General features: G+C 38.8%; 3 protein-coding genes across 3 annotated transcripts; 1 reads left to right on the top strand and 2 right to left on the bottom strand.

Annotated features, from left to right (window-relative positions):
* GCK72_018790 (uncharacterized protein) lies at window positions 1-954 on the top strand (the record flags this gene model as incomplete). Its single annotated transcript, XM_003110223.2, has 5 exons — window positions 1-139; window positions 222-350; window positions 398-525; window positions 573-720; window positions 764-954. The coding sequence occupies 5 exons, from the start codon at window positions 1-3 to the stop codon at window positions 952-954; spliced, it is 735 nt and encodes a 244-aa protein (XP_003110271.2).
* A 95-nt stretch (window positions 955-1,049) lies between these two features.
* Window positions 1,050-1,866, bottom strand: GCK72_018791 (uncharacterized protein; the record flags this gene model as incomplete). Its single annotated transcript, XM_003110215.1, has 4 exons — window positions 1,050-1,151; window positions 1,198-1,323; window positions 1,641-1,707; window positions 1,778-1,866. The coding sequence occupies 4 exons, from the start codon at window positions 1,864-1,866 to the stop codon at window positions 1,050-1,052; spliced, it is 384 nt and encodes a 127-aa protein (XP_003110263.1).
* Window positions 1,867-2,266: 400 nt separating this feature from the next.
* GCK72_018792 (uncharacterized protein) lies at window positions 2,267-12,002 on the bottom strand (the record flags this gene model as incomplete). Its single annotated transcript, XM_053732743.1, has 28 exons — window positions 2,267-2,613; window positions 3,027-3,215; window positions 3,260-3,452; window positions 3,499-3,946; window positions 4,083-4,175; window positions 4,223-4,339; window positions 4,385-4,592; window positions 4,641-4,781; window positions 4,833-6,688; window positions 6,732-6,934; window positions 6,990-7,112; window positions 7,167-7,285; window positions 7,333-8,084; window positions 8,128-8,307; window positions 8,351-8,517; window positions 8,560-8,657; window positions 8,774-8,888; window positions 8,941-9,196; window positions 9,423-9,618; window positions 9,671-9,739; window positions 9,784-9,887; window positions 9,945-10,269; window positions 10,318-10,467; window positions 10,843-11,032; window positions 11,079-11,488; window positions 11,547-11,682; window positions 11,750-11,824; window positions 11,868-12,002. 28 exons carry the CDS (start codon window positions 12,000-12,002, stop codon window positions 2,267-2,269), a joined length of 7,395 nt encoding a protein of 2,464 aa, XP_053581656.1.
* Window positions 12,003-12,225: the final 223 nt, after the last annotated feature.

A 12,225-nucleotide genomic window follows, 5' to 3' on the forward strand; every position in this document is an offset into this window, starting at 1 on the left:
ATGAATTGCGATGCAGCTCAACCGTGGATGATGTCGTATCATCCAACGACTCCAGACGTCTTCTGGACGACTTCTTCATCAACGTCGGCGTCGACTACTCCAGAACAGTATTTGGGAAGTGGAACGGCCTCAGGATATGGTAAGTGGATACACGATAGTAATAATTTTGTGGAAGTTTAGATTCGAAACGTATTTTCTTCTACGTTCAAAAAAATTTTCAGCCTCAACCAATTCTCCAGTTAAAACTGCGGAGATCAATCAACTCGGAGGAGTTTTTGTGAATGGGAGACCACTTCCAATTGAGATGAGATGTAAAATTGTCGAGTTGGCAAGACAAGGAACCCGTCCATGTGAGTTATATTCTTATCCTCAGTTCAAATGAAATCATTTCCTTCAGGTGACATCTCTCGTCAGTTGAAAATCAGTCATGGTTGTGTATCAAAGATATTGACTCGATTCTCTGAAAATGGTACTATCATGCCAGGGACGATTGGTGGATCAAGACCGAGAGTCACTACTCCAAAAGTAAAAAGTTTTCATGATAAGAAGTTTTTGATTCAATAAATTTGCAGGTAGTTGAGTATATCCGAAGTCTGAAAAGAGCAGATCCTGGTATCTTCGCATGGGAAATAAGAGATCGATTGATCTCTGCGGACATTTGCGATAGAGCGAACTTGCCGTCCGTGAGCAGCATTAGTAGGATTCTGAGAAATAAAAATGGTAAGAATTAAGTGAAATGGCATCTCATAATTCGAGTGTTTAGGCTCCATCTCCACGTCTTCAAACTCCCAGCTTCGGTATATTAGAAATCAATTAGAAGAACAACAACAGCAACATCAATATATGGAATTTAACAATAATGATTTGAATCAGATGAATGGAAACATTGGATACAATGTGACTGCTCCGAACACTCCTCCATCTTATGACTCCTATCATTACATGCCTCATTGAGATAAATGGCTTTTTTTTCTGTATAATAAGTTCTTCTTTATTTGAATTTACATGTATAAAGTATAACGGAATGAAATAATTCGATAATGATAATTTCAATCATCGGCAGTCCAGACATCAGCCTCTTTTGTCTCTGAGGTCGATGGCTGTGCATCATCTCTCTCAGCTCCCTCTGATTCAACTGACACGGTATCGTCCTGAAAATTAAACAGATTTCTTTAGATTGTTAATTTTCAAAGTGACCTCTTTTCCTTCTGGAACCTGCAACTTCTCCATTTGCTCTTTTTGCATTTGTTCGAGTTTTTGGGTGGTGATCGTTTTCAATGGAATCAATTTTGGTTTGCAGAAGATGGGAGCGATTGATTCATCCTGCAAATAGTATTTTTCATGCACGTAAGATAGGTCTCCATATATTTAGATTTTTTTTTTCAATGTCATAAAACCCCGAAATTTCGGAATCCGGATTCCGGTCAACTATAATATTGAGGTTTGGAAGCTTGAAAATAAATAAAAAACAAACTGAATAAGACACATGTTTTCTAGCCCAGATACACGGCAGAAAAATATTTTCAAAAAACGTATTTGTTTATCAAGAACTGCTCTTTCCCCGCCGTTAATTATTAGCTTCAACCCCATATTTATCTTCTTTGAACAACTAGAAAAAATATGAACTGTGATCCACTCACTTGAAATAGATAGCACTCATCAACCCACAGCTTCTCCTCCAATTTCACTCCGTGTGCCATAATGAATCTGAAAAGAAAAAGAAAATAAAATAAAGAGAAGAAGCTCCGGGGAATTCGATTGTGTGTCTTAAGAGTACCTTTCATTTCCTTCGCCCGTCTCGGTTGCCATGGAGATATTGAGCTCTCCAAGAGCCGTGTGCAAGACGCCGTCTTCCAAATCTCCCATGTTGAGAATACGTCAGAATCAGAAAGAAAAAAAGAAAGGATATGGGAGAAGAAAATAATTTGATGGTTCCGGTTGATGTGCCTTCGGATTCGGAAAAAGTGGGAAAAGATATAAAAGTTGTCTGAAAAATAAAGCCGTGACTGACAAGTATGCAGCTTTTATTATGAGAAGAATCAATAAATTCAATCATCAAAAGTAACCAAACGCGGAAAAGTAAACAACAAGAAAATTGGTAAGTAAAACTAAGAATATGGGAGTATTGGGATTGGAATAACGAGAAATTGGAAACGAAATGGGTGCCTAGACAACGAGAGAAGAGGAGAGAAAAAGAACGGAGATGAGATAGAGAAGAGACAGAAACAGAATATATTCAGAAAAAAACGTCATGTTGTATTTGAGTTTAGACTTGACTGACACGATTTCGAAATGAAGGACCGCCTGTGTTTCCACCAGAACTATTTCGATTTACTCTTCCAGGTGGCTGAGCACCTGGAACTCTCAAATGACCCATTGAGTTAGCATGATGAGGAAGAGTTCCAGTAGTTCCTGTAGCTCCCCCGGCAGGGTTTTGATTCACGTCTCCGGATAGACCTGTCCAACTTCTACTCAGATTCAGAGACGGATTACTACTTTCGAATGCATCGTTTACAATTCCAATAGCTGGGGCTGCACTCAATCTACTCATTGGTACTTCGTAATGACTATTTGTTCGATTTGAAGAGCTCGGAGAATGCATTGATGATGAAGCTGAAATTAGTATTCAGAATTTCAAAATTTATTTATTTTATCGGCCTCTGGTTTACAGCCATTGTAACGTCACTGATTATCAGACGGTAATTCGTTTCTTCACGGGCCTTGCCTCTGCCGACAACAGCGCGAGAGGTAGGCAAACGCAGCAGCCGACACTTCCCGGGTTCCGCCGCCCGCTATGACATGCCTGCGAATTGGGCGGAGCTTAGCGACCGAGAGATGAAACGAGGAGAGAAACGAAAAACGATGAAGAAGAAAAATGGGGGAAATCGGTTCTTTTTTAACTCTGTTTTTTGTTCGTCTGTTTCAACTTTAATTCTTGTTTCGAAAGATATCCTGGTCAAAAACAACAGGGAGCTGATTTGAAACTCAATAAAATTTTAAAATAAAAACTTGAAAAACATAAATACCTCCGCCATAATCAGTCGATTCGGTATCTTCAGAATGAATACTCAAAGGTCTTTGATTTCTTGCTACTAAATCATCCATCGAATGAACTGGATTTCTGAATTTCTCTTTTTTCATCGACCTTCCAATACTGTTTTTAGCGGAGTTCCGTGCTCCACTTGCATTCCACATTGTGGCCGGACGATCTCCTTCTGAACATCTACTATTTAAGATTATCAGTTTCATAAAATCTCACCGTAAGGATGTTCAAATCCACCGAAACTTTGGTTCAGAGGTGATGGAGATGGAGGTTCCATATCTACTCCAATTGGTGGGAAATCTCGCATTCGGTGGGATGGAGAAGGAGGTTCTCGACTGGAATTACTGTCTTGTGATGCATTGAAATTGATATTTTCAGATCCATCATTCAATTGAATTGGTTTGTCGTCCTGAATTCACAGCTTACAATTCTTTCTTCCCTATAAACTGAAATACCTGGCATTGGGAATCTTCTCTCAAAGTCTCGAATATTTTGAGAATTGTTGCAAAATTCGCTCGTTTCGTTGGATCAGTTGCTAGACACTGCTTTATAACTTTATAAATTCTTTTTGAAGGACAGTATGACGGCACTGGAAGTATCATACCACTTCGAACATTAGTCATTACTCGTTTTGAATCCATTTCTTTATATGGAACCTCTCCGAATGAAAACACCTCATATAGAAGTACTCCATATGCCCACACATCACTTTTTGATGAAAAATTGAAATCTTTTAGAACTTCTGGGGCCATCCACCGTACATTATCCATTCCTTCCAAATCTTCCCGGCGAATTCCACCACTACTCAACACTTTTGGAATCCCCATCTCGAGTTTGGTGACGCCCGGATGACCGGAAAGCAGACATTTCTTGGCTGATAGATTTTTGTGAACATGAGGGAGTCTGAAAACAAAAAACATTGCTCCCGGTGAGGCTCGAACTCACGACCTTCAGATTATGAGACTGACGCGCTGCCTACTGCGCTACGGAAGCACGAAAAAGAGTAAGGGAATGTGTGTAGATAAAAACTGCGACTAACCTCTCAAGATAGTTCATTCCGCGGGCAATATCAACGGATATTGCGAGAAGATCTTTGGGCGATAATTCAGAGGAATGATCTTCGTTCGGGGCACTGCAACTTTTTGAGTTAATAGGGTATACTAGTCAAATCAAACATACGAATCTCTGAGGAATTGCAAAAGATTTCCTCCTTCCATAAACTCCAAAAGAATCAGTTCTTTTCCAGGAGTCACACAGACACCGAACTCCTTAACTATATTTGGATGATCAAGATTGCTGAAAATCAATAAATTTAAAAAATCATCTAAATTTCTTAGTCACTTCAATAAAATAGCTTCTTTCATGAACATCATTCTCTCCGCAAAGTCATCATCCGGATTTTTTGGATCCAACTTTTTCACAGCTACTTTTACATTCTTCTCCCAACTCAATGGAACTTCTTCTGCAATTCCCACGTGTACAGTACCATAGGAACAGTCACTCAATAATTCCAATATTTTAACATCATTGTAGCTGACAGTGGGAAGATCTGAAAAAGAGTTTTCGAATTTCAAAAAATGAGTATCAATAGTCTCACTTCTCATTTCACTTTCGTACTCTGGAGAAAGAGTTTGCCGAGAATTTGAGAAGTTCATATTAGCGACTACATCGAGTCGAATACAGTTTCTATCGTCTTCAGCTTCTCGTTTTTTTAGTTGTTGACGACGTCGAGATCTCACTGAAATAATGTATGGATGGGTCTGTAGAATGACAGTTTGAAACAACTCACACCAAAAACATCCAACTAAAATCATTGCAGCCAACAACAAAATGATAGAAATTCCTAGAAGATATGGTAATATTGCACTCGTCTCTTCCTCTTTTTCTTCTTTTTTCTCTTCTGTATAAGCATATGCTCCGAACCCTTCAATGTTAGCAGCTCTAATTCTGAATTCTGAGACTTCTGTAGAAGAAGACATCGAAGAAGATGTCTCCGATTTGCCAGGTCTCCACCATGTCTTCCATCCATCTAGTCCTCTTTCAGCTATTTCCCATTCAGCAGTTTTATTGATTCTTGTCTCCACTGCATAACTTGTTATCGGTGATCCTCCATCACTCATCGGTTCTTTCCACGTAACAATCCATCCTTCTTCATCTATTTTAGCCTCAACAGATTGTGGAGCTGTCGGTACTCCTGCTTTTGTTCTTGCTTGTTGTGTCAATTGTAGATAATCCTCTTTGAATGCCAATACCTTCCCATCAATTGTATATGTTCCTGTGTATGTTGCCACAAAACGATAATCATAAGTTGTGGCAGATAATAGGTTTGTGATAGGTACCAATTCAGTGGAAACATCTGGTTCGAACGATGTGTTCGTAGGAGTTTGCCAATCGTTGCTGGCCCCTCCTGATTCTCGATACTGAACAGAAATTGAACTCGGTCGATGTTCCGGTTCTAACCCATTCCATCGAAGAAGCAAAGATGACCCAGTTACATTATCAGGTCTCAAAGTACCTGGAACATCGAGAGTTCTGGCGACGGCTTCTGGTGACACTGCATCATCATCCTTCAGGATTGTTGCAGCATCCAAATGAGAGATATGAGTGGCTGTGACCCAGAATTTGTATTCATTCGATGGTCGGAGATTTGCAATTTTCACTCGACATGGATTAATAAGACAAGATGTTGTATCCGAGGAGATATTCGATGACACAGTTTCAGAAAGAGGAATTACTGCTATTGAAGTTGGGACAGAAATCCCGGCTGCCTGTTGTGAAATCTTGTACTTAATCTCAGAGATGGGAGCATTCAGTGTTTCTGGTAAGCTCCAATAAAGATATACGGTGTCTGGAGTGACTGGAATTGCATGTGGGTCTCGTGGAGCGGATGGGTATCCGAAACCAGTTCGGAATGACTTTGAGGCAGAGACTCCACTTGCCGGAGAGTATCTATTCAGCCACGTGACAGTTACATCGTAGTCAGTTTCTTTGTCGAGAATCCCATTTTCCACATGTATCCTATCAGAGAAACTTCGAACATGTTTCACTTTGTCAGTATTCTTTCGAGTGAAATAAATCTCGTATTGAGTTTGTGGCATACTGACTTCTTGACAAGCAGAAGATGAAGAACTCTTTGTCACTTCTAGTAGAGCTCCAGTCTTCCCTTCATTCACTATTGAAAATACGATTCCTTTGGAAGAAGGAAGCTCAAAACAAGATCTTTCTGGATATGGTTGACTACTTTGGCTTACTGCCAGAATTTGTTTCAGAGGTGGGTTGGCTATAGTGATAGGGGTTACTGTATCCCTTCCATATATCAACATTTCAGATGAAGTGACGAAAGCGAATAGTTTGTCAGCAATTGCAAATGAAGATATTGATTTGAGTCCTTTATCTCCAAACTTTGTCCAGTCGATTCTGACTTCATTACACTGGAAATCTTCACCCAAATCCACAAAAATAAGTCCATTCCATGTCAATGCATAGATTTTTGGAGAAGATGCGCGGTTCCAAGCAAACTCAGTCATCATCCAAGTGACAGTTTGACTCGCCAAACAAGGCACTGTCAGTGCAAGGTTGGCTTCTGTGTTCTTGTTCATGTCAAGAGCAAATAGTGATCCGTTTTTAGTGAGAAGATAGGCGGTACTGAAACGAAAAGGTGTTCGAAATACTTTTTCGGTAAACTTACTTCATGAATGGATCATATGCCAATTGTTTCGCATCTGTAGCGGATGTCAAAGTGATAAGTTTGTGAGGATTCAGTAGAGAAGTGGACAGAAATGGTTCCAAAGATAATTGGTACAAGTTGGTTCCAGCCACAAAAATCAACCTGTTTCCAACCCAATCAGAAGTCATAGCGTCAATTCGAGAGACGTCGCCGCCGATAGATACCTGAAATGTTGAATTCTCTGGTGATATTCATTCAAAAAAGGAAAAGAAGACTCACTTTATGAACAGTGTTATCAATATGATTTGTATCAATTTGAACTAGAACTGGTTGAGCTGACTCTCCTTCTTTTCTCACAGCGTATAAATCTTCTCCAATGAATGCCATTGCTTGGTATTCCAGCTAAAAATTTCTAGTTTTTAGAGACACTTCAATACAAATAGTGTACAAGCATACCTTGAGTGGTAGTGCAACTTGTCTTGTTTCTCTTCTTGGCTCTTCATGAGCGAGATCATTAAATGAGATCAACGAGTTTGTGGAATCAATTGCAAACAGTTTTACCAGTGGTTTCAATTCTGAAATTCTAGAACTAGTTTTCTGAAATAAATCGATTCGAGCTCACCAGAACTATCAATAGTTATTACTTCTGAGAAACTTCCGATATTAGTTGGTTCGTTTGCTGCCGCTGCTTGACATGAAACTTTTCCAGATTTGACAGCAAACGAATAATGAGATTGTGAAGTTGTCACGGGTCCACCAATCCAACTTCCATCGTCTTTTGTACAATTCACAATGTATTGATAAGGTGTTCCATTCCATTCTGTTGGTGGTCCCCAGAAGAAAGAAATCAATGCTCTCGGCCCATCGACAGTCTTTTGTTGAGTTGCAAATATTCGAAGTTGTGTTGGAGAAGTCGGTGGTTTGACTGGGGCAGTTAATCCAGTTCTATTCAAAATTGCAGTTGCCCATGGAGTTATTGCTTGTACAGATACATCAAATCTTTGTGCTGAACTCCAAGCTTCGAGAACTTCTGCTGGTATTGTGAAATTGGTATCACTTTGGATTGTGATTATTGGCGGATCTGGACCTCCCATTTTCTCTCGAAAAATTGAAACCTTGAAGATGACAGTTCCAGCTTCTAATGGAGGTGACAGGGTCCACTGAAGATCTGTTTTACTTCCTTCCATAAATTTTATTTCATCAGTGAATTCAATTTTATGAGAAATCGCAGCATATCGTAATGGAAGAATTCGATCGACTCGTTCAAGTTCAGATGCGACGTTGACGACCCTCAGAGATTTGTCTGTTTGTACAATGTGGTTGTTTTTTGTAACAAGAATCATTTTGTCATGAATTATCAGAAAGCGACGGAACCTGAAAACGACTAGAGTATTTTTGACAACAATCATAAACTTACGGAACGATTGAAGGCGCAGTTGCAATATCTCTTGGTGTCATATTCTCTGTATCCGATTCCCATAATATAACAGTACCATTCCTCGACTGCGTCAAAAAATGAACCATTCCCGTTGTATCATCACTTGATATACCCATTACTTCTGCACAATCTTCTAATGGTTCCTCGCAGGAATAGTATCTGAAAAGTTAATTTTATAATTTACACTGAAAATCTCACATACTCAAAATCAAAAGTTGTTGGAAGTCTGTAAGAAGTGATTTTGTAAGAAGAAGCAATCAAAATCTTGGATCTAGATGGCATTATTGACATCATTTCCACAAAGAGTCCATCTTTGAAAGGCTTCGGAATTCCTGCTGCATCGTCCAGATCCTTTTTGAAGATCCCCATCTGAAAACTTTTGTTAAACAGTTGTTTTCTAATTCTAAATACCGAATGATCTCCAGCTAAATATACGGTTCTTGTGGTGTTATCCAGAACATGGGGCTGCTGCATTTTCTCCACAGCTTTCACAGATTCATCAGCAACGACTACATTTCCAAGCATATCCAAACTTATAATGTCATCAGCTTGTTGCTTTGTGAAGACGAATGGAACACCGAAAAAAAGAGAAAATGGGAAAAGCGTTCAGCTTGTTTTTACATACCTCCTCCTAAATCAGGAAGTGCGGTATTCGACGTGGAACTGGGTGTGGAGCAAAAGTCGTCACTACACACTTGGACCTGAGCGTTATATTGGTTTCCCGGCTTGACCTCTATTTTCTATAAATGTTCTTCTTACATATAGGTGAACCAAATACTACTGAAAACTTACTACATCTGTATTCAATGTGTAGATCTCGACTGGCTCGAAATCAGTAATCTCTGGTGCTGTAATCTTCAGAAAATAAGTTAAATTCCTCCAGGAAGTTCCTTGTGCTTGAAAAGGAAGAGTAGCAACTTCATCCCATGAAACTCTCCCCACTTTGTCTGATGTCAGTAGCGCAATGGAACTGACAGCAGTGATCCTTGGTTTCAATAAAATCTCTTCCAAAAAACTATATGACCTCAAAGCGCTCGAATAAGTGAATCTGAAACCCAAAAAAACTTGATGAGAGTGGGATTCGAACCCACGCCCCCGGAGGGACTGGTGCCTAAAACCAGCGCCTTAGACCACTCGGCCATCTCACCGCAGGAAAGTACGTTTGTACATGTAATCAAGACAATGAAGTTTTGACAGGTGTGATGGGAAAAATACGAGTTAGAGAAAGAAAGGGAATAGTTCTACGAGATGATAGGTATTGATAAGCCTCTTACTTGTTGGGTATGTCCTCTTCCGACCGCTGAAGGTTTTCTGTGAAAATACAGTTCTCATCGGCGTCCGTTTCTCCACATTTCTTTTTCATCCAGTAGATCAAATCACTTTTAATTCGAAAATGTTGAATATCAGAGTATCCGGACTCTTTGAAGATATGAACTTGATCGGTGACCGGATTCAATGTCATCATAGTTCCTAGATATATAAATTTAGTGATTTTTCTTTGAAAGATCGAGTTGTTAGGTACCATTTTGTAGAGCCGAATACAACAAAAACTTGGAAACATCGAAGAAAATTCCATTTGATGGTGACATGTCTGAAAATGAAGCAATGAAATTTTGAAATTTTATTAAGTTTTACCTTTCAAAAACTGCAAACTAGCAACAGTTTCTATTCCACTCGCATTGAAGGCAATCATTTCGGTTCTGTACACTTTACTGTCGACGTTCAAAGAGTATACATGACTGTAGATTTCAATATTTAAAATGATTAATAGTTCCATGAAATATAACTGAACTCACCCATTCACAGGATCCAATGTAATCTGTTTCGGAGGATTCAATGCATCGTTGTTCACAATCAACACACAAGTGGGACTTTCTTCTGATTCCAGCGTTCGCAACTTACATCTGATAATGCCTTTATCATGTTGAACTGCATAAAGTGTTCTTTGAATATGATCAATTTCTATTTGAGTTATTTTTGTATCCATTTCTCCAACAGTTTTCAATTGAATTACAGATGATGGTTGATCTTCATCAGTTTGATTTGCAGACATTTGAAATGTCCAAAGAGATCCTTTTGAGCTTCCAATGGCGATTGTGGTATCGGAGATTCCAGCGATTGCTGGAAGTTTTAAAGGAGTGTTACTCTAATTATGGATTACCGGAATACCTGTTATGATGTCATCTGTCGGCAGAGGAAATGGGATTACTGTAGCAGAATCTCCGAGAGCATATTGGTCGAGTTCTTCATTTTCAAGTAAATGGGTACCATTAGAAAATATCAAACGAGAGGAAGCAGCAGAGACCAGTTCGATTTCAACTGCAAATTATGAATTCGTAATGGGGTTATTCAGGTCATGTAAAAATGTATTTTAATACATATTTTACCTTATTCACGACCGTTGAAAAATGTATTTTTTACAAATTTTTTTCCCATTTTTCTACATTTCTCTCTCATTTTTTGACAGTTTTTCTACATGTGCATGTCGAAAAATACAAAAAAGTGGAAAAACGCTGTTAGACCAACGCTAAACTGAGATTTGTGAAAAATAGTTTCTCGACGATCGTGAATAAGGAAAAAATGCATTAAAATACATTTTTACATGACCTGAATAACCCCATAAGAATTTTCAATTTCTGATGGTCCAACAAAGAAAAAAGAAGATTGAGCCTTTTTTGGTTTTTAAAAATTCACCTTGATTCACAAAGAAATCCAATTTGATTTCCACGAATGCCGTAGTTGCACCATGTTCATCAATTGCAGAAATCGAAGCTTTGCAACAATTATCTCTCGGAAGATTTGAGAATAAGTGACATCTAGATATTGATTCTTCAGTATTTATCGTACTGTCATCCATTGTCATGACAGTAAGTTTGAATTTAGGCTGAAAATAAAAATTTCTACAACTCTGGAAACACTCAAAAAGTTACCGTTGGTTGATTGGTTCTATAACAAACGGCAACTCTATCATCTGAAAGTTGTAATTGTCCGATGACTTCCAAAGTGGTTCCAGCTTTTGATAGTGGCAAGTGATAAGTCGTGGTTCGAGATACCAATACTTGATTTCTATATGAAAGAGCTAATCGTACTTCAACATGTTCTCCATGCTCGAACGGAACATGAACTTCCGAAACTAAAGATGAATTTCTGAATGAATTCTGAGGAAGAGACGTCCATCTCCATCCAAGTACTCCGTTGAGAGGCCTTGTTTGCGAGAACCAAAATATGTCAGCATTGGCGATCTCTTTTAATTCTTCTGCAAGTGTTTCAGAGAATTCCCATTTCAGTTTCATTGCTGTTTCGAGAACTTCCATATTGACACGTGTTTGGATGAGAAGTGCTGGAATATGCAATCAATGAGACGGTTTTAGGGATTAGAGAGAGAATATAAAAAATACCTTGTGCTTGAGCAAGAAAAGAAACAAGCACTGCTCGACATCCCTGTTTACAAGAATTCGTTACGATTCCTTCCTCCGAACATTTGACGTTGCATTTGGATTCTCTCTCGTCCACGTCTTCACAACCATGTCTACACTGAAATATTATTTTTTAATTTTTTTTTCAAAACAGCAACTGTATGGTTTTTCTCTGAAAAACTCACCGATGAAATCCTACTTGAATAATTAAACTCTGCTAAACCCGTCCAGTGTACTTCGCCCGAATCAAGTGGATATGCCTGCAAAATGATTGTTCTCTGATATTTCTCTCAATTAATTTACCAAATTTCGTTCCTCACATTGACTCTGACATGTCTTCAAAGAGGATGAGAATACTGTGGCTGCATGAACATCAGAGAGGACAAACAACAACAGAAAAACAAGTGAGGAGAAAGAATAGAGGTACAAAGAAAGCATATACGGAGAAGGATTCAGAAGAAATCGTCATGTACGTCTTCTGCTACTTCAGATCATTTCATCTACATTCTCTCTCCCTCCGGATCAATTCCTTTCGATGCCTGCGTCTCTTCTGTATTTCCGAATCTCTCATGTTGTAATCAATTGAATATCATTGACAACGACATCACATCAACATGTCTTCTTCTTTTCTTTTCTCTTTTTTCTTTTTTCTTCTTCGTTA

The sequence above is a fragment of the Caenorhabditis remanei genome, chromosome V (genome assembly GCF_010183535.1).
Source record: "Caenorhabditis remanei strain PX506 chromosome V, whole genome shotgun sequence".
Lineage (NCBI taxonomy): Eukaryota > Metazoa > Nematoda > Chromadorea > Rhabditida > Rhabditidae > Caenorhabditis > Caenorhabditis remanei.